General features: G+C 35.7%; 1 protein-coding gene across 2 annotated transcripts in view; it reads right to left on the minus strand.

The window, feature by feature from the left end:
- Window positions 1–27,055, minus strand: part of Slik (Sterile20-like kinase) — a 124,086-nt gene that overhangs the window by 25,380 nt on the left and 71,651 nt on the right. For both annotated transcript variants that reach the window (XM_089088579.1, XM_089088578.1), the window contains exons 12-18: window positions 20,657–20,781; window positions 19,210–19,339; window positions 17,546–17,674; window positions 14,629–14,778; window positions 13,388–13,543; window positions 10,822–10,965; window positions 8,154–8,281 (exon numbers count right to left, since the gene is read on the minus strand). In XM_089088579.1, coding sequence (XP_088944705.1) covers window positions 8,154–8,281; window positions 10,822–10,965; window positions 13,388–13,543; window positions 14,629–14,778; window positions 17,546–17,674; window positions 19,210–19,339; window positions 20,657–20,781 — 962 coding nt within the window. The remainder of the gene's footprint in view (window positions 1–8,153; window positions 8,282–10,821; window positions 10,966–13,387; window positions 13,544–14,628; window positions 14,779–17,545; window positions 17,675–19,209; window positions 19,340–20,656; window positions 20,782–27,055) is intronic.

Consider the following 27,055-nt stretch of genomic DNA (forward strand, 5'->3'; position numbering starts at 1 on the left):
GCATATGTGACCACAATATCTAGTATTTTTGTGTAATTCATCACTGTCTATTTAAAGGATTTTATCTATATTTGAATGTTTATTTATCGTCATGGAAAGGCAGCGTGGTCTTCGAAATTATCTAAATGTATCATAGAAGTTTTTATTCCCTGGTTTGGATTACGTTCTGATAATTTGTGTTGCAGGAGCAATAATTCGATTTTGCCCTGTTTTTTCTGTCTAGTTAACCGATTTTGGCTTATTGCTAGAAAGTGGTAATGGTCTTATGTCCATTACTACTGTGGACCTCGGGCCAGAATGATGAGTATGACATTATGTTTTTGAAAGGTGGTATAATTCTTGCCTGGCACTATAAAGGGTGGTTTCCGCTAGGAACTGAGCCAGAACCTATATTGCAGTAGCGTATCCAGGGCCTCCCCCCAATTTTTTTTTTTTTTTTTTTAAGTGCCAATATAGTAAGTTCCGACATATTCACGCTTTTAAGGTATTTGCAACACCCGTTCCTTTTTTCATTTCTTGTTAAATGGCTATCCATTTCTCCGGTAAGCTTATATCATTATTTTATCATCAAACGTGCAATCGCCTCCTGTAATCAAACAAGATGTCAAGAAATTTTTCTCACTATTTAACCCTCGCAGGTATAAGCACTTGATTCTCTTCACTGAAGGAATTGCGATAAGGAATCTGACTAGGTGATGATTTTCCATTAAAAGAGTTGTATAAGTCTAGATTGAGCAAAGCTTTTAAGAGGACAGGTAACTGTTGAGTAACTACGGAAAATAACACAAAGCCAACCCAGCAATTATCATTTCCTAAAGATTGCAAAAACAATCACTGAAAGTGAGGAGTTTACTAATATTCTGACAATAGTTTGTATTTAGTGGGTTTTCAAGCACGCATGTGTCACTTGTAATTAAATGCAATTCCCAATTTAGATTGAAGACGACCAAATCTAAATTTGGAAATCTTCTCGTAAGAATTTTTCTTAGCTATGACTAATTAAAGGAAACAGTAAAAATGATCATTATTTGGGTGGGATCAAACTTTTTTGAAAATTAATCTTTTTCTAGAGCCCAAAATGGGATTATTAATAGTTCATTCATTTTATATTCTATTTCTTGTGTAACTATGAGCATGGTTAATGTTGAAATAACTTCATATTCCCGTATTTCCAGAAACAAAAAGTAGAATCCCGCAAAAACGGCAATTTTACCGTGTGAATTGATAATTTAGAGCCGTTCCAGAATTTTTAGCCGTGTCTCTAAAATTCAATACTTTTGAGGGGGGTGGGCAAACTTTGACCTACCAAACAAGTCATGTACGCAAATCATTTAATTAACAAAAGTTAATTGTTTTCAGTTTTTACGAGTTTTACGAAGAAAACGAGTTTTTGCGACCATTTTTAAAATTGGGAGAAAAAATGTTCTGATTATGATTTAATTGCCAAAATTGATGTTTGTCCAGGAACAGCGAGATAAGTAATAAAATGAGTAATTTAATGATTCAAGGGCAATCTTTGAAGCCTTGGAACAGTCGGGTAGAGAGCATTTTCTTGGTACTTTACTATTAAGGTCACACTACATCAAAGTATATACACATACAACAAGTACTGATAAAACCTATCCTCTCCACACAAAAAAGTGACCCTTTGTCCACGTCTCCGGAGACGGTTCCATACCTATGCGAACCTGGGGGATAAATGCACAAGTTCCGTAGGTGATTATACTTGTTCCGTAAAAGCTGTATTAAATTTAATTTATTGGCTCGGAGCCATTAAGTAGTACAGCATTTTTTCTCTAGAGGCGCTGAGGTACGCGGGGTCACTTTTGGAGAGTTTTGTCAATACTTGTTGTATGTGTTTATACTTTGCACTACATGATGCTCCAACCGAGGGGCTAATAACTGACCGTCGCAGGTGTCCCTTCCTTCGTGCCTCCGGCTGTGCCTCCGTGCCTCCAGCACACCTGAAACAGCGTGTTACTGGAAGCGAAGGAACACAGTTTTATCTTTGGCTTATGGAAAGCGTACGGCGCGTTTTTTACGACGGCAAACTTTCTCCTCTTGAGGTTATCTTTACTTGGTCGTGTTGTTTACTGCTTTCGACATTGGAGATCATGGGTCCTAAAAAGTGGACATTATGCTTTGAACGAGAATTTTATTACCACAAACCTTTACCATTGCCTAGAGATAAATATGCATTCCCTAGTGCTTCTCATTCGTCGATTCAAACGGCTTGGGCTCGAACGTCTTTTCAAACTCTCCGACATGATATCGGCTTGTATGCCGGAAAACCAGATCAACTCAAAAACCTTTCAGACGAAGAAAAATGCAATCTTTTAACAAGTCACTTCAAGCCGAACCAGAATTTTCCATTTCATTCGAAAGCATTTATCGAAAAGGGAAAAACGAAAGTTCGATCCTTTCAGTACTCTTGGTTACAAACTTTCCCAGAATGGTTGGTCTTCAGTCGATCGTGCATGGGTGTCTTGTGTGCAAAATGCGTTTTATTCGCTTGTGAAGCTGCTGGGAAGGGTAGCCATCAGGTTCAAGGCTCTCTAGTCTCGAAACCATACACAGGACTCAAGCATTTCCTTTCAGACATGTGGGTGCATCAGAACTCTTGTTACCATCTTCATTCAATGATCAGCACCGAAAGCTTTGTCTCCGTTTCTGAAAAACAAACTAGGAGCATTGGGTCTGTTAGATCAAGTACAGAGGCTGAAATAAAACAGAAAAATCAATAAACTCTAACCGCCCTTCTGCGCGAGGTCTTTTTTTCGGGTGGCATGAATTACCTCTGCAAGGAAACAAAGAGGAGGGTAAACTCTGCAACAGAACTAACGTAAATGAAGGCATTTTTCGTGGTGTTTTGCGTTTAATGGTAGAGAGTGGAGAGCAATGTCTAAAAGAACACTTCGAAAATTCCCACTTCCCATCATTCAAAGCGACCTGATTGATTGTGCCGCGTCCATTATTGGGCTAAGCATTGTGAGTGATGTAAATAGTTCAGTAGCATTTTCAATCCTTGCCGACGAGACTACAGACATTTCCAATAAGGAACAGTTAGTTCTTGTACTTAGATACTACAATGAAACTCGTGCTTTACTTGAAGAGCGGTTTCTCGGGTTTTCTGTTTGCGGAAATCTCACCGACTCTGCAGTAGCGGAGCAAATCATCGGCCAATGCATTGCGTTTGGCTTAAAAATGGAGAAATTTGTGGGGGTTGGTTTTGATTGGGCCAGCAACATGTCAGGCTGCTATTCTGGTGCACAAGCAGAAATTAGGAAAAAATATTCGCATGCACAGCTTAAATTTGGCTTTATGTAAAACTAGTAGGGTAGGACTTGTTAGGTCAACCTTTGATACTATACAGCGGATTATATCATTTTTATCATCTTCACCAAAAAGAACGAATATGTTTGTAGAAGCGGTCGCTGTCGTTTGTCCTGATAGTCCTGTGAGAAAGCTTGTGAAGTTGTGCGAAACGAGATGGGTGGAGCGTCACGATTTCATTTTAGTTTTTATGTCTTTGTATTGTGCGATTATTTCCGTACTTGAGGAAATAGTTGGTAGCATACGGTGCGATACAGAAGTTATTTCAAAAGCGAAGGCGTTGGTTTCAGCAGCAACCGAAATTAGTTTTATGTTCACGTTGGCTATGCTAGAGTTTGATAGTGCCATAATGCTCTCTGTCTCTAAGGCGCTGCAAGCCGAAGATTTAGACTTAGTTGAGTGCTGTCGGCATATTAAGATATGTTCTGATACTTTACTGCAGTCAAAACAAAATGATTTTAAAACAATTTTTCAGAAAGCCTATGAGCTTTCAGAAAGCCTATGAGACCTGTGAAAGCCTCCGGTTGTTCCAATGTCTATCTACCGAAAGTCCATCAACGTTACTGAGTCCATCAAGGTTTTTATCGCAAGTCCTTGCTCACGCATTACTTTGCTTCACTTATTGAAGAACTTGATCGAAGATTTTTGTGCTATCAGGAGGCATCCTTCAAAATCTGAATGCTTTTGCCAGCTAACAAGTCATTAAATGTTAATGAATTTGTGAACGCTGTTGCTGTTTACGAGAGATTTCACGGGAGTAGACGTGCGCTAGAATGTGAGTTAGTCCTTTGGAAACAGAAGTGGCTTGGTAAGTCTGAGAAACCATCAACTGTTGATTTAACTCTTGCGTCATGCAATGCAAGATTTTTCCCATGCATTCGAAGGCTTTTGACGATTTTTCAGACATTACCAGTGACTACCGCTTCTGCTGAGAGGAGCTTTAGCTGTCTTAAGCGATTAAAAACTTATCTGCGGAGCTCCACGGGCGAGGAGCGTCTGAACGGACTAGCTCACATGACCCTAAACCAGGATATCCAGGTCAATGCTGACCAAGTTTTAGATCCATTTGCAGCCAAAAAAGACCGGCGGCTATTGCTGTGAGAGGTTAGGTTGTCTTTTGTTGCTCGTTTCTAAAGTGCAGTTGATTCTGTTGTTTAAATTTTAATTGTACTTTATCCTCTGTAAACAATGTTAATATCAATATATTTCTTGCTTTCATGGCTGTTATAATAGGTAGACTGAGGCCCCACCCCTCCGAAACCAAATTCTGGGCAATTGTCTTTGATATAATATTATTTTTATTTATTTGGTTCTCTAAAACAAGGTTCCCATAGGCAAATATAAGGAATAATGCACTTCTTTATTTTATATTTTCTAAATTCTGCCGCTTCGTGGCAGTTCCAAAACAACTACTCGCCCAAAATAGAAACTCTCACTGCTTCTAACTTTTTTTTTAATTCTGATTAAATGAGATATGAAATTTTAGCACAAGAGAGGGACTCGTAAGTAACAATTGGCTGCTATGCCTCGGTCATCTCTGCGATGAGGAGTCGGTATCTTTTGCTAGTTGGTATACGTACTAATTGATTCCAATGTATTTGAGGCGTCAAAAACTCGGGTTCGTGTGCGCTACGGAGAGGAACGTAGAAGTAAGAACAAATTGTTAGAGGATGGTCATCTTCTTGGTTAACGGGTTAAAAACTTCTGTAAATGAATTTACCCTATGCTTGATCAAAAGACATGAAAAAACAAAATTCACAGACAAGGGAGGCAGTTTTAATTAAGAATTGTTTGTTAAACCACGGTTATTTTCAGGGATCATAGACATTCAACAAGGCCGTGAATATCTATTGTATATTTAGCTTCTTTTTTGGGGGGGAGGGGGGGTGGGGGGGATGGCTGGTAGTGACTGTGTATATAGGGTTGTGTGAAGGGTGGTTTTTACCCATACAAGTTTATAAACGTCGAATCTGTCGTTAATGTGTTTACTTCTTTTAATAAAACCCTTTTTCTTCTTCTTCTGCTTCCATGTACTTCTACTGAGTGACGTACCTTTCTTTTAGTTTTAGAAGGGACTATCTATAGTTGCATGATTATAAAAAGCAACGGGTAGCTTTATACCTACTTGGTTCGTTCTAGGTTTGCTAATATTGTATTGCCAGACTTGATATCTTTCATGAGGTATATTATATAAAAAGGCTCCAAGGGGTTAGCAACTTTAGTTTTAATGTAGGCTACACATTGAAAGCAAGAAATCGAATTATAAGTCTGCGACTATTCTTGGAGATTTGAAAATTCCACTGATAAAATGTGACCATGTTCAGAAGAGGAAGAGGAGTTAGTAACTTTTCTTAGTTAGTTACTAGTTAGTAGTTAGTTAGTAACTTTTCTTAGTTAGTTACTAGTTAGTAGTTAGTTAGTAACTTTTCTTAGTTAGTTACTAGTTAGTAGTTAGTTAGTAACATTTCTTAGTTAGTTACTAGTTAGTAGTTAGTTAGTAACTTTTCTTAGTTAGTTACTAGTTAGTAGTTAGTTAGTAACTTTTCTTAGTTAGTTACTAGTTAGTAGTTAGTTAGTAACTTTTCTTAGTTAGTAGGAACCAAAAACTATTTTAGTTCCTTAGATGCATTTTAGGTTAATACAAATGATATTTCTATAAATCCTGTTTCCGATACATTTGAGAGTAAGAACATTTATGTTCATGCGGTTATGAAGGTATTACAGATATAAACGAGTCACAGTGGAGTAGAGTTACAATTATTATAGGTAAGAGTAGCTGCAGTAATTTCATTCTGAAAAGTTAGGGTTAGATACATAGGGATTGGTCATTTGCTTTTGTGATTTCATGGCAGCAGCTGGTATCTGTGAATATCAATTTCATATATATTAGTTAGGATGTTTAGTTCCATATATATATATATATATATATATATATATATATATATATATATATATATATATATATATATATATATATATATATATATATATATATATATATATATATATATATATATATATATATATATATATATATATATATATATTTATATATATATATATATTTATATATATATATATAATTATATATATATATATAATTATATATATATATAATTGTATATGTACAATAATTGTATATGTATGTATTTATTTTTTTTTCGCAAAAACGGCTCCATATTTTTTCGGGAAAATTGGTATCTTGGGATATTCTCGCATAAAAAAACGATCTAGATAGGTCAGAAATCTGAGAAAATTCGTTAGGAGCCTTAATTTTGGGGAAAAAATTCATGTCAGTGACGTCATTTTTCAAAACATCATTGCAGTATTGCAATGACGTTGTCACACTTGTCAGGAAAAATTAAAGGTTTTCATGCATGGAAAAGGTTACATTAAATGGCTTAAATACCAAAAACTGGTAATTGCAAAATATTTCTATGTGTTTTGACAAGAGTTTACAACAATTCATAAATCATAAAAAAAAGTTTGAGGCTTAGTAGAAATCGTTGTTAGAAATCGGACTTGCTTGAGTAATCAAATATATTTGAGAATTAAAATGATGATTCTTTGGAACCACTTGAACTATGAAACGTGATAAGACCAAGAGAACACACCGAACAAACTAAATTCACAACGGGTGAAAATCAACAACCTGGACTTAAGAATGAGACAAGACCCAAAAACGAAAATTTAAAAGTGTTAGAAATGATAATTCGTACGAAGAAAAAGAAGTTTTTGTCCCACCACCTTAACAATTAACAAATATACAACCTGGACCGTCATGTAAAACTAAACCAATAAGGGTAGCTAAAGTAAAGGGTATTGGCAAATTGCCTGAAGTAATAAAAATCCAAAATGAAGAAGAAAGAAAAATGGGGTTAGAAGATAAGCGACAGTGAAGTCAAAATCTGCCAAAACTGAAAATGATAGTAATCAATCAATCAATCATTTATTACCCACAACTACAAGACAACAAGTAGTACAAGTGGAGTATAAGCATAATAATAAAAAAGAAAAACAAAAAAGAACATCAACAAACACTACCAATTAAATTAACTAAGAAAAGAACTGTAAAAGACCGTGGTCAGGGCCAATATTACAAAATGCATCAGCAGAAAGCTTTTTGTGTAGGTCACCGAGCTTTTGAGTTACATCCGTAACATAAAAATTTTTAACTAACGATATTGTAATAACTAAGAAATTGTAATGATAATTAGGTTTGGGATTTTGACCTGGATAGGGTCATCAATGCTTACAATGCCAAAAAAAAAAAAAAAATGAATTTCTGCGATATGTATTTCATTATGACAAAAGACAAACCGGGGCAAAAGTTGACGTTCAACGCTTTATAAAAGCTACAAGCAATGAAATAGCTATAAATAGCGAAGTGAGAATCGCAACAGCTGAAGAAAATGCCATAGAGCAAACGACAGTGAGAATCACATTGAATTGTAAACACAATTTTAAACAGTGATCCGTGGCTGGAAACTGGAAAAGACGTATTTATTATCTGTAACGCATTAAGAAATTATATGAGATGATGTATTAATCTGAACTGCTAAAGTAAAAGGCGTGGAAAAACTTTCTGAGGTATGGATGAACAAAAATGGACAATGAAATCTACAGTTGAAAAACAAGGAACAGAGATGACTGGCCCAAAACAACGATCTAAAAAAAAACAACCTAAACTTGTAACACAAAAATGTTATGATTTTTTCAAATAAATTTAAACAAAATTAGCACCTAAAAATTAGCTTTTGCCCAGGGCAGAACCCAACTAGTTAAAGTAATGTAACAAAAGCTTGATAAAAACTTATTACCTGAGTAGAGCTTGCTTTTCAACAAGGAATCTCCGTTCTTTTTCAGCGACATTTTTCCTATGCAATTCCGTTAATCTTGTAAGACAAGCATCATGATCCTCATGAAGACGATGAATAAATTGATCCTCCTAAAAATTATCCATTAAACAAAGGGTAACAAAGGTGTAACAAGTAGACTTGTTACCAGGAGCAACAGATAGACTTCAGAGGTTTAAGGGGATTCAACACCTTAAAATCATTTTGCGAGACTCAGTGTCGGTTGACCGTCTCAAAGACAAAAGATCCATTAGCAAATTCTCCAAGGACACTAGCTACCATTGAGAGCTATGAGCTGTTTGAATATGAAATGTGACTCAAAAGAAAATAAAATTTTACCTCCCATGTAAGTAAGGTTTTCAATCAAAGCAGATAGCACCACAGGGAATTCCAAAAACTGCCAAATTGCTCAAACGATATTTCCTATGAGATGAGTTTTGGCGCTTTCGGGGTAGATATATTAGAACATTTTTAGGAGTTGTCCTTTCCTGAACTTTAAAAAGAAAATCTTGCTACATTTAATAAAAAAAAATAAAATAAAAAAATCATACTTTTTAATGATATAAGTTTCACTAAAACTAAATATCTTCGGCAAAAAACGGAAGAATTTGAATAGTTTTTCTAAGATTTTTGGGATAGTAGGCGTCAGCTTTTAGTGTCTATTGTTTATTCGGATCTCTAATATCCAAGCTGTACATGTTACGGCAAGACCGCCATACCAATTCTAAATAGTTAAACAGCTTATAATGGACGAGTTTGGGTGATCCATCAACGTATCAAATTTAAGAACCATTCTTTTTGTCAACGAGAACCGCATTGAACAATTCAGTTAAGGTTCTTTCCTTTAAACATTCATAAGAAATTATCTCTGACAATCAATCATGAAGAACCCTGGAAAACTCATTCAAATTACATTTCCTGTGAAATATAATCCATCTTTTTTGAACCAGTTTGATGAATCCCCTCCCATAAAGGAAAAAATCCAGTGTACGCACAAGATCTAATGCGTGCCCATGCCTGTCTATGCATTAGTCTTGGGAAATGCTACATCCAGTATTTTGTTGGTTGGGGGGGGGGGGGGGGGTACACAAAAAAATTTACAAAACACGTCAAAATTTCTTTATATCCTTTTTTACTTTTTTTAAGAGTCAGACAAAAATTTCGAAGGAAGGATCAAACGCGGTAAGCCCCCCTCTCCCTAGGATATGGCCTTGGTCTTATACTAAACTGTCACTCTCCACACGTGACTAAAGTAGGCTACAGTATAAATTATAAGCCATCTCTAGGAGGGACACACTAACGCCAATAGGGATGAGATTGAGGAACTGAAATATTCACCTTTTAAATTTTCAGTCCAATTCCTATGGAAAAATTGGACTTCAAAAATTTGATTGTCGAAAGTTTTTTCTAATAACAGATTTCCTTATGTCAACATCTTTAGTGTTTTAAAATATGGTTTAATTAATTTTTCTTTTTGTGTTTTGCACAGCTTTTTGCATGTTTTTCCCCTAAAAACTCATTGCAAAGCGGAACCTTTGATATCGTTACTGCAAAAAAACTTCATTCTCCTCTACAAGTTTGAGCGTACAATCCTACTCTAACACAAGTGTAGCTTACTGAAACCAATATACAATTGAAAAGTAGAAAGTTTTTTATGTCATTTTCTTATACCTTGCAGACATGGGATTTTCACTTGGTTTTTGTGCCTTATAAGCCAATTATTATAGATATAGATACATAAATAGGTCTCACCCTGAAAAGGGAGAGTGAGCCAGAGAATGTTGTTCGGGGGGAGGGTTGAAAGCATTAAATTATATTTTTAGGCAATCATTTCTAAATATTAATTAGAGGAGAGTTACCGTCCCCCTATTTGCAGATATACTTACCAAAACGTACAGAGAGAAGAGTTCTCTTTCAAAGGCCAAATGCCCCTCATGACCTCCTCCCAAAGAAATCCTCAATTATCCACCATACTAAGCCCTAATACTTACAGAATTTTCTTGTTTTCCACTAATAAAAGGAAACATTTTAGTTCCATACTTTAGCATTTCTACAACAAAGTATTGATAATAAAAAAAATTCTCATTTGTCTATTATTCAGTGATTTAAATTTTTGGGTTCTTCTATTTGCAAAAATCAAACTTAAAAGTAATTTACATTTTTAGCAAATTACAGCAACCCTCCCCTATGTAATCCTCCTCTATCCCCTATCCAGTAACCCTTCCCTATGTAAATTTTCCCTATGTAAATATACGACAGTTTTTATCATTAGAATGATTATTTTTTTATTATGTATTTTTTGTAGCTCATTCTTGTATATCTACGATTAGCTTATAAAAAGCTAATAAAGTCATTTCCAATGCTTTGATCCTTGTGTAGTCTATATTTAGAGTTTTTTCCAGGTGAATACATCAGACAGTTTTTTCTTGAGTGGAGAGGAGGGGGTATAAAATACCAAAATAGTATATTTTTATTTGTAATAAGTAATTGTTATAAATAGAGAGTGATTTAGGTCATGGAGAGAGAGAGAGAGAGAGAGAGAGAGAGAGAGAGAGAGAGAGAGAGAGAGAGAGAGAGAGAGAGAGTGTGGAAAGTGAGAAAAAGAGGTAATAATAAGAGAAAATAACTTTACCCTTTCTCCATGCTCAATCTCCATCATTTCTTTCTTTTGCTGGAAAGATCTCTTTCTTTGGTCCTTTGGTAAAAGTTCTGCTTCTTGTTTCGCAAGTTTAATCTCCTGCTTAAGCCCTTCTCTGAACATCTTCAGCTCTTTTTCCTACAAAAAAAGGGCAGAGTTAAGCCGGCTCCCAAGTAGACAATCCGAGCAGAGTTAAGCCAACTAACTCTTACTGAAGATGCACAGTAAATAAAATATTTACTATCTACTTCTTCGCCATTGAATTTTACAAAGACTACCTCGCAGTTTGTGGATGGATAGGGTTGTAATTTCGTTCAACGAAGTTCCTATAGTGTTGTTCCTATCTGATGAGGTTCTCATTGGCGTTCATATTTCTTTTTTTTTCAACAATTGTGAACTTTTGGAAGAATAACTACCTTCCAGGAAGCTATGATGTCGGTAGACTCCAGGATGAGAATTTGAGAGAAACCTTCCACGAACAATTGAATGCTAGACTGGAGAGTTTAAAATTTGACAACGTAGAAAACGGATGGAATATTCTAAGAAAAATGATTTGTGAAGCATTAGGGAAGAAAGTTAGGAACGCAGCTAGGATGTTAGTAACAAGACTTTCTGTTAAATTGAGAAGAGTAGCGGCTTGTACAAGAACTATCTGAGTGATAGATTATATGAAAATAATAGAAATGTAAAGAGAGGAGAAATAATTAAAATATGAACTAAGGAGGTAAGAAGTAGTGGCCACTGATAAAATTAATAAAGACCTGAAAGATGCAGGTAGACGGCATAATAGCAAAATATTGTAATGGCATGTTAATAAATGGAGTAGTCAATCTGGAATTGTCCCAGTTAATGAAAGGAACAGGGCCATAATCAATGATAAGAGAAGAGTTAAAGGGAAATGGAAAGAGCATTTTGAGAATGTGTTAAACCGGGATAGAGTTACAGGAAAATAAAAAGGAGAATGAACAAGTTTGTGACATCTTGATTGTGAAGGAAGATTTATTGTGTCAGATAGAATTAGTGACATAAAGATTAAAAGATTAAAAGCTAAAAGTGACTAAAAAGACTAAAAAATAATAATGCCCCAGGCGCTGATAGTGTGGTAAAAGAGTTCCTTAAATAATGTGGTTATGAGGTTAGAAATAAGCTAATGAATATTATGAATATAATTTTTGACAAAGGGGAAGTACCTGGCGATTTTAGGAAAACCCTAATCAACGCTCTGTGTAAGAAAGGTGAGTGCGGTATATAGAGGCATTAGCTTGGTTTTTGTAAGTGGTAAATTACTCAGTATGATGATACTTTTTAGACTTAGAGATGCTGTAGACAAAGTTTTAAGAGAAGAACAGATTAGTTTTAGGAAGGGTAGAGGATGTGTCAACCAAATTTTTACTCCCAAGTTAATAATAGAGAATTGCCTCAGTCATTAAACACCTTTAATCCTCAGTTTTGTATATTATGAGCAAGCGCTTGATCCAGCTGATAGAAGAGTTTTAGCGATGGTTTTACCCTGGTATGGTATACCAGACAAATATATTAAAGTGATTCAATCAGTATTAAATCAAGAGTTAAGCAGGGTTTTGTTCTATCCCCATTTATATGAACCATTTTGATGGACATTGTCTGAAGGAGCATAGCAAAGGTAAAGGGAGGACATGGAATCAAATGGTGAAACTTTATGCTGATAATTATGCTGATAATTTAAGCATCCTAGATGAAAGTGCAAGCAAAATGAATAAACTTTTAGAGGTTTTGCGAGTTCAGGGAGCTAGAATAGGTTTGAAAATTAATATTAGGAAGACTAAGTCACTAAGGCTAGGAATAAGTGAAGATGAAAAGGTGATACTGGGTAACAAAAGATCAATCAAGTCGACAGCTTCACTTACCTTGGTAGTATTATTAGTAAAGACGAAGGGTGCCGTGAAGATGTTAAAAGTAGAATATAAGAGGTCCAGGGTGTTTTTTCACAGTTGAAAAAAGTTTGGAAGAGTAGAAAGATAAGTCTTTGAACTAAGATTACAGTATTGGAAGCTAGAGTGATGAGAGCGGTCAAGTATGGTTCTGGTTCTGAAGCAAACGCGCTCCAAAAAATAGAAGGAAGATTTACTAGATGTTTTCCAGAGAAATTGCCTACGGATTCTTTTGGGTACCCAACTGACTGACCGTATATCAAAAAGTAGGCTGAATGAAAAGTGTGGTTCAATCCCGATTTCTAGGGCTATAATGGGAGAAAGAGTGAGAAGGCTAGGGCACGTTCTGCAGATGAAGGATGACAGATTGCTAAATATTGTCCTTTTCGGCCATCCTTCTAAGGGCTAAACGACACTCAGGTCGTCCTCGGTTGGGCTGGGATGAGGTCGTAAGGAAAGATTTTAGGGAAATGGGAACTTCTTGGGAGGGTGTAGAGAGGGAAGCTTTGAATAGATTAGGACGAAGGAGGAGCATGTGCACCTGTGTTGGCCTCAGGCGGCTTGGTGCTGTGGTGAGTTGTCAGTAGTAGTATTTCTTCAACATAACTACGCCTAAATGATTATTTCAACTTTAACTATGATATTCATACCTGATTAATCCTAATTTGCTTTGACTGAGCCTTGATACTAGCTTCGTGCAGTTGTTCCTCTCTTTCCATTTGAGCTTTCTGAGCTTTCAACATGATATCCAACTCAAGGTCATAGTGCCGCAGAATTTGATTTTTCTCTTGCTCAAACTTCTTCTCCTAAAATTGATTATTATTTACTAAAACGTAGTAGCATAAAAAAAATATTAAAAGGACCTTGAATAAGCTTTGATTGTTTCTTAAAATATGAATTAAAAACCTTTCCAAAAATTTTTTTTTTTCAAAAGATAAATAAAGAGCTACATTGAACCAAAGAGGAGCAGAAACTACTATCAATGAATAAATTAGACCCAGGACGACCAAACTTCAGAATGAACAATCAGGTCAAAATTAAAACAAACATAAATTACCACAAAGAGGAGTAGGGGTAACACCCCCTCAAAAATAAATTAATAAAGTTTGAACAACCCCCTCCCCCGAAATGTTTGTCCGACCCGTAAAGAACATAACAAAAATGAATATAAACAAATTTTTGATGCGTTTTTAAAAGTTTTCTTTGTACCCCCCCCCCCCCCCGAAATTTTTTTTTGTTATCCCCCCCCCCAAAAAAAAAATTAAAAAAAAAACTATGGATACGGCCCTGAGTGTACTATTTACAAAGTTTTGGATACTGCGCTCTATCATTTGAAAGGGGTACTCGGTTAAAATCACTGGATACCACTTTTAAGTTTTTCTTAATAATTTCTTACAAATTTTCACAAATATTCTCTAAAGTCGCTAGCGGCTCCTCTACGTGTACTATGGTACTGAATACTATGTAGAATCTGTAGGTATTCATATGTAACGGAGTTAATTTATTCAATTATTAGAAAGCAAATTATAAGCTAGAATAATAAAATAGTGTTATCTATAAAGTTTTGAGTGCTACATTCTATTATTTGAAAGTGATATGTGCTTGAAATAACGCGTAATTCCGCTGCTTTCAAGTAATTCTATGTCAAAAATAGGGTCAACTTCAAAATGGCGCAGTCCACATAGAAAATCACCCTAACGGTTCCAAAATTTACTATTTGAGACCGACAAAAGTTTTAAGAGAAATAGACACATATCTCTTCACATATTCTATCCAATACCAATCATCTCCATCAAATAACATTTTACTCTGATCGATTTGGATTCTAAGAGAACCTTTAGTTAAACAGCATCACAGAATATTTGTGCGTTTCAATTGGCAACAAACTTACCTGCTGCGCCCTTAGGATTAGGGAGTGGGCTTCAAGGTCCTGCATTTGCTTTTGTTCGATTTTCTGCAGCATTTTAAACTCACGTAACTCCTGCTTTCTAAGGAAAAGTTCGTCGTGGACTTTCGTTCCAGCTTCGTCTGTATATATAACCTGAAAAGAACAGTCACAAATCAATAAGTTATTGCATAGTTATTATACAGGCATCATGATTACTATATAAAATTCATTAAAAACAACTTTTCCACAACATAAGTTTGCCAAAAAAATTTAAATATGACTTATTAAAATAAGTCATACTCAAAACCAGCAGAAGGGTGCCCTTCGAACACTTTTACTCTTAAAAAGAGAACTAGAGCATCTGATTACAAATCCAATGAGCCCCCTTAGAAGCTTATATGACCATGCTTTCTATAAAAACTAATATATCCCCAGAGCATAACTAATAACCCTTGCCCTGAGGGCTGGAGTGATTTGTAACCCTCAAAGACACAATTTCCAGACCTTTCGAATACGTTGAACAAAATGGCTCTCTCAAAATTTTGATTGGAAGTGTTTTGGGGAAATGACTGGCGCGGGGGGGGGGGCGAGAATGATCGCTTCGGCCTTCCCTTATAGATGTGACGCCGCGGACTAGTAGTAATTGTAGTAGCAGTGTTAGCATACAAATATTCCCTTTTTGATAATGACCCTTATCATTTCTTGAAAGTTCTAAATTGATATGCCCAGTCATTCATGATTTACGCTCTTTTTGACAATCCGTGAAGACATAACATGTTTTGATTTAGTTTAGCACTCTCCTCAACATTCTTTGAAAGGCTCACCTGCTTTACCTTAGTCTGTTTGGAAAACGAAGTTCAAACATGAAAACCTTTTTCAGTGACAATGTTTGGGAAAATGGTGGGCGTACGAGAGGGTTTAGTTGCCCTCGAATCACTTTCGACTATTAAAAGGGCACTAGCCCTTCCAATGTCCAATCAAATGAGCCTTTTTCAAAGTTTCTACGAGAACAAATGACCTTCTCAAAATTTCTATCAGACGCATTTCGTGAAAATTCGAGCTGTATCCATCCTCCTATCACTCTGAATCTCAAAGAGGGCACTGTATTTTCTGACTAGTAATCCAATAAGCCTCCTCAAAAGTTTATACGATCACCCTTGCTGTAGGAACCTTATTTACCCCCAGTGCATAACTTACAACCCTTGCCCTAAGGGCTGTAGGAGGTTTGTCATCATCAAATACATAATTTCCGGACTTTCTACTACGTTGAAAAATATGGCTATCTCAAAATTTGGATTGGACGTGTTTGGGGAAATGATGGGCATGGGAGGGAGGTTAGTTGGCCTCCAGTCACTTCTGACTATTAAAAAGGGCACTAGCCCTTTCAATTTCCAATCGAACAAGCCTTTTCAGAAGTTTCTACGAAAACAAAAGGTTCCATAGTTTCTACGCCATTCCATATTTCTATCATATTCATTTCAGGAAAATACGATGTGTGGGGAGGGGGCCGAGGGATATCCGACCTTCGATCACTTCTAATCTTATATAAGGTACTAGAACTTCTCATGACCAATCCAATGAGCCCCCTCACAAGTTTCTACGATCTCCCTTTCTAAACAACTTTATATGCCCCCAGGACATAACTTATGACCCTTACACTAAAGGCTGTGGGGGGGGGGGGGTATCATCCTCAAAGACATCACTTTCAGAACTTTCAACTACGTTGAACAAAATGGCTATCTCAAAATTTTGATTGGATGTGTTTGGCAAAATGGTGGGTGTGAGAGGGGTGTTAGTTTTACTCCAATCACCTTCGACTATTAAAAAGGGCAGAAGTCCTTCCAATTTCCAATCGAATGAGCCCATTTCAATGTTTCTATGACAACGCTTTCAATAAAACTTTATACACCCCCAGGGCATAACTTACAACCCTTACCCTGAGGGCTGTGGGGGAGTGTCATCCTCAAAGACATAATTTCTGGACCTTTCAACTACGTTGAACAAAATGCTATCTGAAAATTTTGATTTGATGAGTTTGGGGAAGGGTGGGCGTGAGAGGGGGGTTACTTGCTCTCCATTCGCTTTCGACTATTAAAAAGGGCATTAGCTCTTTCAAATTTCAACCAAATGAGTCCTTTTTGAAGTTTATAAGACAAGACTTTCTATAAAAAACCTCATGTGCCCCAAGGGCAGAACTTACAACCCTTGCCCTGAGGGCTGTGTGGGGGGGGGTGTGTGTGTTAACCTCAAAGACCTAATTTCCGGACCTTTTAACTACGTTGAACAAAATGGCTATCTCAAAATTTTGATTGGATGTGTTCGGGGAAAGGGTGGGTGTGAGAGGGATGTTAGTTTTCCTCCAATCACTATCGACTATTAAAAAGGGCACCAGCCCTTCAAATCTCCAAGCGAATGAGCCCTTTTCGAAGTTTCTACGACAACTCTTTCGATACAAAGTGCCCTGGTCTAAACAAAAAAATAATACATTGTGCCAACATCGTTCTTTACATAGGTAGTGCTATTGCGCTGCCTATGATATTATTATACACTAGTTATACATTTCCAACGAGAAACAAATTTTCCAAGGTCATCCACAACTCAAGCTTTGTTCCATAAAGAACCCCAAGAACTTTGCATTCAACAAAGAATGCCTTCTAAAAGCAAAAACACCAACTACAACTCTTGACTACTACTCAAAGTATTCTCACCATTCAACCCCACTTTCCCAAATCAAAAATTGTCAATTGTTCTTGCTTTAACATCTAATAAATTTTTTGAAGGCAAATTTTAATCTTCAGTGGGGGACTAGGAGTTACCCAAAACCCTCAAGTACTGCTTAAACGTACAACTAAAACCAAAGTGTGAGGGGGGAGGGCTTAAATCCCTGATTAATAATTTAACAAAAACTAATATTACAAACCTGAGATGTGGTAGTAGTCACAGCTACGCCATCTATTACAAATTTGCGTGTCCTCCGTCGTGTTTTTCTCAATCGTCGCTTTTCTTCTTCAGCAGCCTGAGATGCATCGGATCCCTTTCTAACTGGAGGCTACAAATATATAAAATTTATTAAACTCCAATTTTAATTTATGAGAGGAATGAAAAAAAAATGAAAAAGTATAGTGAGCTAGTCGAAAAAAATAATAGGAAATTATTTTCTAACGATAAATCAGATGTAAATAATACCTTGAGTGAAAGAAAACTAAATTTTGAATAATTCTTCATTTTTGATTCATCAGTTATGCATGAGCTATTTAAAAAAAAGAAGACTTTTCCATTCATAAATTGTCGTTAGTTTTTGCTGATTTTTAGGAAACCAGCAACATTTTAGCTCTTTAGAAAAGCATATCCTAGAAAAAACATTTTTCTGAGAACAGTAGTTTTCAGTTATATTTTTTTTCAGGCTGTCATTATAATAAAAAGACAAAAAAATTTCATGAAATACAGAATTAATCTTTAGGTTTGTCAATTTTAAATAGCCTCATAATTAAATGATTAAAATCTTAATCGTGAAAACCTTTAGAGAATCGTTTCATCGAAAAGCCATTTTTTGCTTAGAAAACTATTTTGTGCTTTGAGTCTTTTATTTTTAATTTGCCTTAGTTTGCCGTTTTTTCAGGAGAATAACTTATTTTTAAAATCTAGAAATAATTATTAGTGTTTCTACGTCAAAATCTACCGCTATGCCTAACAAACTAACCGAAAAATCTCATCACTTACACAACTTGCAAACTAACAGCTTATCATAAAATCGAGCCTCAACGTGCAAATTTTAGGAGTGGATTTTCAAAATATCAGAGAGGCGAAACATAAAACCCAATTTGACTTAAGAAACCTCCCTTTAAAATTCTGAAATCTATTTTTGGCAGTTTATGTCAGACCTTTGAGGCCACAAATTGACAAATGAGGCACCATTTCGAAACAGGGCCAACAACCCGCTAATAAGAAATAGCGATTATAAGCCAGATTACAAATGGCTTTAAACTCTATAAATACGTTCACTTTTGTAACGAAAAGCTATTTTACCATCTTTACATATTATTTTCTCTTTTTCAGACGTATTCTTTTTCCTTTCTGAAGTGCAATCTTATTTTCTCTCTCTACCCATTCTGCTACATTGAGCTATATATGGAAAACTAAACACAAAACACAAGACCGAGGTAAGGTCCCAACAGAAAGGGTAGTGGTCTGGTTTGGGGAAGTTAACCTTAGATCTCTGATGTATAAAGAGAAATTCATATTGCCAATAAAAAAAAGCAAGGAAAAGAAGAAAATTAAAATAAAACAGCCTAAGGCATGTTAAAACTGGGAAACCAGGGAATGCCCTGCATCTACGGTTTTTTTTTCTCAAAAAAGATTATAATTTTGGTTTTTCATAGTGTCATCTTTTTACTTAAATATTGTTCTAACTTCAAGCCATTGAAATTTGATTTTATATTCAACTCAATTATGAAATCACAATCTAAAGAAAATAAAAGATAGAAGAATAAAAAGAGAAATGAGTAAAATAAAAAAAATTATAAATAAATAAAAAATAAAAGAATAAAAGAAAAAAGGGTAAAAATATAAAATAAAAGAATATACTTGTCTTTGTTCTGGTGTAAATAGAGAGTCCTTACTCCGGAGTACAACATTTTCGTCTTCCCCTTGGTGCAAAGATAGTCGACTAGAATCACTTCCAGCAGATAAACATGAGCTTGTTTCACCATCAGATCTTAAAACAAAAAAATGTTGATAGTCATGAACATAGAATCTTGAGATCACTAGACTTGAAATAATTGGCGTTGAGGATAGAGGTTCAAGTCCTGGTTATTCGGTTTGGAACGGGGTCAATGGCGTGACTGTAAGCTCAGCCAGAGTCGACCCAGCTCCATATGGGTACGGGATGAAATCTGGAGAAGGTAAACAGGAAGGGTGTGCGATATTACAGGATGGCAGGCCCCAAACCCCCATTGCAGTTCCTGGCTGAATGGCCATGAAACGGAGATGAGCACTGCCAGTAGGAACTGTAAAGTCCAGCGCCGTGTTCTTTACCTTTTAACCTTTACCAGTAACATGATTTGATTACTCTGAAATATCTGCATTAATTACTGAAACAATTGTCGAAGATAATTCTTGTTACAATTATAATTAGACATAGAAATTATATTTATACTTTTTCAAAAACAACGAAACTTAATTATAAAAATAATAATACTAGACTAATAAATAGATATGACTGTTATGGAGGATTCATTAATAAAGCAAATCAACTTCTCTTTTTTTGAAACGAAAATTCAACGATTACGCTGAAATTGTTATTGCCCATAAATATATAAAACGGTTTTGCAATAGACTAAATAAGAAAAAAAGAAAATACAACACATATAAAACAACACAAACAGAACGTAAACTAGCCCTCAATCATTGCCTGGAAAAAATAGGATTTAGAAATTGATCTAGACGATCAAAAAATCTTGCCCAACACTGCCAACCAGCCACTCAGCTCTAAGTCTCAGCTAAAGCCAGGGGTTCCACCAAACCTTAAGTGGCGACCAGTTAAGTATTCCCGGGCCACAAGGGGATTCCTAAGATATATTTTGCATATCGAAAATACTTAGACCAGATACCTTTTTTCGCCAGTGCACATAAAGATGTTTTAGAAAGAGCGAAGAGCAACGATATACAGAAGAGCGAAAAAGTTGTAGACTCTGGCTAGTATATGCCTCTTGTATCGTGCTCTGAAGCAACCAGGAAGTCTAAATGATTTCCACAGCTTTTCACTAAGATGTGCAAACAACAGGCAGCAGAGGAGTTAAATTGAGGACGAATAGTTTTCCACTGAGACGAGAAGAAAATACTTAAGGAAGAGGCAAGGGCAGGATGATCCTTACCTTACTTACCCGTGTGTGGAAACAGAGATAAGACTGTTGGTCATATGATGGGTGAGTGTGAAGAATTGAGTGAGTTGAGAAAGGAAGTGTAAGGAGAGTGTAGGCTTGATGAAAAATGGCTGGGGAGAGTAGTGAAGGAAGGAGAAAAGAATACTTACTTCGTGGATGTCCTTCTCACAAGATTTGATCGTGGCTTATTTTTATCACTGTCGAAAGAATCACTTCGGGAAGATGAAGATGGAATGTCTTGTCGACACTCATCCTTTGCCACACCGTTAACATTCTAGAAAAGGAGGGAAAATATGAATATAATTACACTCAAATGCTTTATTTTTACGAAGAATAAACACTCAAGATAGACAAAAACTGTAAAACTGAATTGGGTCCACTCATTTTTTAACTTGAAAAAAAATTCATTTGCCAAAAAGTTTCCCTTTTTTCACGATTCAATTCCTTTTTTCGATTCAAAAGATAACAGTAAAATGCCGTTCATCTTAAATTAAGGTGCTCAGTTGGTTTTTCATAGCAACTGAAACCTGAAAAACACATCTCTTTTTTTCTCTTGCCAAAAAGCTTCCTTTTTCCAGGAAAAGCAATTTTCAGTTAATTTTTCAGCTTTAATCAATCCCACACCAAACCCCGCTCCCTTCAAAAGCAGATTGCTAACCATACCCATGCTACTCTTACCCTTGTTAGCCATTCTCCACTATGAACCAAAATGATGTCAGTGGTTCTATCCTATTTACTATTATCTCATTCAAAATATATGAGTAAAATGTCAGTTGGGGCGCTCAGTCGATCTTTGACGGCGATTGAAATTGAACAGTCATTTCGATCTGTTGATGTCTATGTTCTATAATCGAATGTCCATTTTCGGATTGGCTAATTGATTCAAAAAGCTCTTGAAACATTTTGTTTTAATTTTTTAAGAATTTTAGGAAGTCTTTTAAACAAATCTTCAGAATGTTATACATTTTTGGGAGGAGCATTATGCACCCGAACTTGCATGTTGTTACTAAAAAGATTATATGTACATATATATATAACTTTCCTGACCACTCATCACAGTAGTCACATATATTCCTGATCAGGGATCACACATTACGATCACTTCTTGTTCCTTTAAATGCCATTTAATCAGTAAAGCCAGCTTCTAAACATGAAATGAGAATATTTACTGGCATCAAATTGCTAACTCAGTGACTTAATAATTTGTCCATCAAACATCGTCCTTGACCCTACATTTGCCCTTCACAAAATTTACATAAAATGAGAACATTAGTGTTTTGGCCAAGGGAAGTGTTTAGAAGATGGGCGTATTAGACTCAAATGTCCCTCTCCAGATGTATACTGTATTGCAAACGTGTCCTGAATGCTACAGAAAAGTGTGTATTATGCTAATTTCAGTAATCTATTTTGAATTTTGAGAAATGAAATATTCAGAAACTGTTATTTGCAACTTTGGAAATGTATATTTGTGTTTTTTATAATTTCATTCCTTTTTTTTACTCGATAGATTCGTATAAATATAAGTGACAACTGTACCAAAGAACCATCAACTGTACCAAAAGACACCCCACATGTACCCCCAAACAATATGTTTAATGTCAACCCCCCCCCTAGCCCCAAAACTCCTAGATTCACCCCTCATGACTGTATTAATACGTTTTACTAAGTTTTTTGCTTAGTTCAGACACAGTCGAGCAAGATATCTCAGTCTGCAGCAATATAATACACACCAGGAACCCAACAATTTGACAGAGTGACCAGTCGATATTACAATGCCAATAACCATGTACAGGGTATCTAACTAGCCAATCAGGGTATCTAACCATCTACAGGGTATTTGACAGAGTCACCAATCGATATTAAAATGCCAATAACCATGTACAGGGTATGTAACTACCCAATCAGGGTATCTAACCATCTACAGGGTATTTGACAGAATCACCAATCGATATTAAAATGCCAATAACCATGTACAGGGTATCTAACTACCCAATCAGGGTATCTAACCATCAACAGGGTATTTGACAGAGTCACCAATCGATATTAAAATGCCAATAACCATGTACAGGGTATGTAACTACCCAATCAGGGTATCTAACCATCTACAGGGTATTTGACAGAGTCACCAATCGATATTAAAATGCCAATAACCATGTACAGGGTATCTAACTTAAAATTCGCACCCCAATTATGCCAATTGAGATAAATGGCTATGGTCTAAATTTGTCATAAGCCGACTTTTAAAAAAAAGAAAAAAAGTTAACATCACCAATACATCTGCTTTTGTAATAGTTAATGCTTACCAATTACTGTTCTATTTCAAATGAATCGGATTTATGCCCCTTCTTACACCCCCCAACAATTCGAACCAAACCTGTTCTCTGAAGTATCTTTTTAGCTATGGTGAATCATCCCTACTGCGCAATTAATGCCTCGAGGTTTGTTTCACAAACTACGCAATTAAAGAAGGAAAGAAAATGGCGCAGCCAAAATTAAGGGAAAATTAATAATTATTACTAGGGGGAAAGAGAATAATTAAGGGACCAAAAGAAAAGAATCTGGGAAGGGCATTTATCTGAAACAAACTAGGACCAACGGTCCTAACATTAACCCAACTAACTATTGTATCCTGCATTGAGGGGGGATGGGATCCTTTAGGTAAGTTTGTGAATATGTTGTAAACGTTTCGAAAGTTCTCAAGCAAAACAATTCATAGAAGCCACTGAAATTAAACAAATACACATTTTAAAAGAGCAAATTTCTTTGCAAATAGCAAAGAAAATCACATTTATAAATGATTAACGAATTTATAAGTCAACCAGATTTTTCTATAGTACACAGAAAGTTTTATGTATAACAAGTGAGCCATTAGGGCGAAGGAAGCTTCAACTCCCTACCTCCCCCCCCCCACTGGGGCAGTGCCGACCTTAACCATTAAAGCGAAAAGGATTTTTATAGAATCCTGCTCAATTCCAGGATATCCTACTAAACTCAAGTTCTAATTCTCCTGTACTCAATACAAATAAATCTAATCCAGGGAAAACAAATTCTTATTTCCCTCAATTATATCCAGGGGAAAACTAACTACAACTTTTATGTGTTTCAGTACGAGTAACAATAATGATACGTTCAGACACACCGTTAACAGACTTTATCAGCCTGCAAAAACGCTCATAAATCAACGCTGAAGTGCCCAGAGTATAACGATGAAATAATGAAAATTCATTTTACATCGGTGCGATAGAATGTGTCAATAAACACGAATAGACGTTATATGATGAAATATGACATATGATGATAAATGATGAGACATGAAACAGATTTATCCGCTATAACGGATAAACAAATATTAAAAATTATAAAATATTAAATAAAAAAAAGAAATATTAAATATTAAAATCAAATATTAAATAAAAAAATTATGTAATATTAAATAAAAAAGGAACGGTCAATAACAACGTTTTAAACTTAACCGTTCTCTCAGAAGACGGTTATCGTAAGGGCAGGGGTTCGAGTCCAGGTGTCGCCAAATATTCGGTTTGGAACGGGGTCAGTGGTGTGACTCTGTAGGCTCAGCCAGAGCCGACTCAGTTCTAAATGGGTGCTTGGAGAAACCTGAGGGAAAAACACGGAAAGCCTCGGATAAGTCGCATCCTAACCAGCTTTGTACTTTCGGCGGAAGGCAGAGAAACAGGAGATGCCTGCAATGCCTGTGCTGTGTGGTCAGCATTCGATTTTTTTTTTTTTTTTTTCACAAAATTGACTCCGGGTGTGTCTTAGGAGTCAACTATAATTATTGATTATTAATAATTTATTATTCTTTATGTATGAATATAAGTTCAGAATGGACTCAGTTTTACACCATTTTAAGTATTATAAGAACTTTAGCGGCTAAATTTGTTGCCATCTACCATTTCAGGCTGACCATAGTAACAAATAAATATTGATTAATTAATGATACTGGAACACGTTCTAAGCGTATAGAATTGTAATGGCAGTACTAACATTATACTTTCCAAATAAAATATAAAATCATTACAAATAAAATCCTTTAATCGAAAAACTTAACTGAAGCTAGTTTTAAATAAAAGAGTTCTAGTCTTAAATGACCAATCATACAATTATCATAGACTGATTATTCATGACCACAGATCTAAGGTCATTTGACACTAATTTTGACAAGTGATCTCTATTTTTAATGGATTCCGAAAGATTCTTTTGAAGTTTCCAAAAGATTTTGGAAAATTTCAGATGTTCCAACGGCATATGAATTTTTGCAACTCTTTAAAATTATGAGGCGTGAGGACAGTGTTCAGAAAGCCGTCATTCACTTTGATTTTTTTTTAGAAATCCACGACGTAGCCTAGGGAATTCTAAAAGGTGCCTCGTAACCAATTAGAAGGATAATTACCGCCAAAAAAAGGGCACCAATAATGTCTATATCATATAAAAAAACTTTTTAAAAAACGTCTCTCAAAAATCAAGACGAAGTCCGAAAAAAAGAAACATAGCCAAAGCCTGAAACATAAACCAAGCAAATGATTCACCAAACCCTGAAACGAAGTGACAATTATATCTCACAGGACTAAAAGCCCCCGTGTGTAGAATTTTCCTTGTTCTCCAGTTTTAAGGGACAATAACCCTCTTTTCTTCTATTATTACCATGTACTCAAAGAGTTAGTATTTCACTTGTTTGACCAAAAAACCAAAAAAGGTGTTATTTTAATAAATCATAGAAATAGTAATGTTGCAAAAAATATTTTCTTCAGAGATGGGAGAAATCAAAAGTTTGATTAAGAAAACTTTCTTTTATAAAACTCTTACGACCTCGTTAACCCAATTCAATTCCATGGCAACTCGATATAAGAAGATGTGGCCTATTCTTGACGCATATTAACTACAGACTAATTTGAAAGAAAGGATAATATTTAAATACAGCGGACAATAAACCATAACCAACCAACACAACTATTGCGTATCATGCTCGTGTATGCGGTTCATTTGCCGTACCTGTACATCAACCCAGGCTAGTTTAAGCATACCCAGTTTATTTTTACCCCTTGAGGAGACAGAGGAGGAATAGAGGAAGTTTTAAGGAGTATGTCTAAAAAGTGTTGGCCTGTCACAGTTGACAGCGTAAAGAGACAAATCAAGCAATCAATCTATTTATTTACATCACTCAGTAACAGTAGAGGGCTCATACTTTTTTATATTCTTTCTTATGATCTACGCCAATCCCTTTTTATGACTTCCTGCTTTTCATTTGGGTCCAGCTGAGTTGCCAAAACGTTGAGACAAAACCGAAATTAAAAGGTGCTTGCTAGACGATTAGGTGTTAGGAAATGTCCTAAATCAATCCCATTGCGGAATATTGGCCCATGGCGGAAGTCCAATTAGCAAGGGTATTTACAAGTGTGGAAACCGGCGGTAGTATTGAAAAAAAAACTACCAATACCATCAAGGGTTTGGCCTTTCTTGTAGCAATAAGGTAAATTAGCTTAATTGGCAAAATTAATGTAGTAATAAGTGTCTGATCTCAGTTTCTGAAAAAAACACACAATTACAAAGCTTGAAAAATATGCCAAGAAACACCATAGATGGCGCCGGTGCTTTGGTTGACATTAAAGCCAGTTTCAGCTCTTATAAGTTACACATACTTTTGCGGGAGCCAATAATGATTTAAATTAGGTATATGAAATTTTCAGCGATAGTAAATAGTGGAATACTTTTTCGCTGTTATTTCTGTTTGAAAAGCATCACTCTTTTTGCTGTAGGCAGTATCATATAGTGTTCTACACAGTGCTTTATAAATGTGAAGCAAAAAAGATACAGATACATTTAGGAAGGGGATTAAAACTCATAAAAGGGCATCGGAGCTCAATAAAAATTTACCATGGGTAGCCTACCAAATACCGTTTGTGCGAGGGTCTTCAAACAGCTCAAGAGCGAAAGTAACATTTTCAATTATTGTCGAGATCTTTAAGAGTTCTTCCGTAATTTCTAGTATCTTTCCATATAATTCACCTATCATATCCCCCCTTGGAATAAGTTCATGTGTATGAGCCTGAGAATAGCATTCTGGCGCACCAAAGTTGTCAGAGTTTATCTTAATTTTCAGGCTTAAATGTTTGAATTGAAATTTTGAAAAAAAAACTACTGACAGTTCAATTTAGTCACAAGTAGCCTAAAGCCGAACAAAAAAGATGATGCTTCAATGAAATGCAGCCCAATGACAGAAAAAATTCGATGACAGTTTTTCGAAAATCATACGAGACAAAACAAGATAACAAAACATAATCGGGCAAGCTGTTCGGAAGTCGTTTTAATAGCAAAACATATTAGTTAATGACACTTATTCAGGCATAGGCGAACGGTTAGGCTAGGCAAAGTTATTCGAGTTAGGGGGGTTAACCCACATGAGAAATAATGTATGCATAATTAGAATTCAAACCTTTGCATTACGTTTCTTATTAAATGAAAGGGCTTTGTCTCAGGTAAAGGGGCTATAAACCGGCCCGAATCACATTATCATACGTTTTATGCAACAG

Source organism: Artemia sp. Qi Xiang Cuo, chromosome 4 (assembly GCF_049724085.1).
Source record: "Artemia sp. Qi Xiang Cuo chromosome 4, ASM4972408v1, whole genome shotgun sequence".
Classification (NCBI taxonomy): domain Eukaryota; kingdom Metazoa; phylum Arthropoda; class Branchiopoda; order Anostraca; family Artemiidae; genus Artemia; species Artemia sp. Qi Xiang Cuo.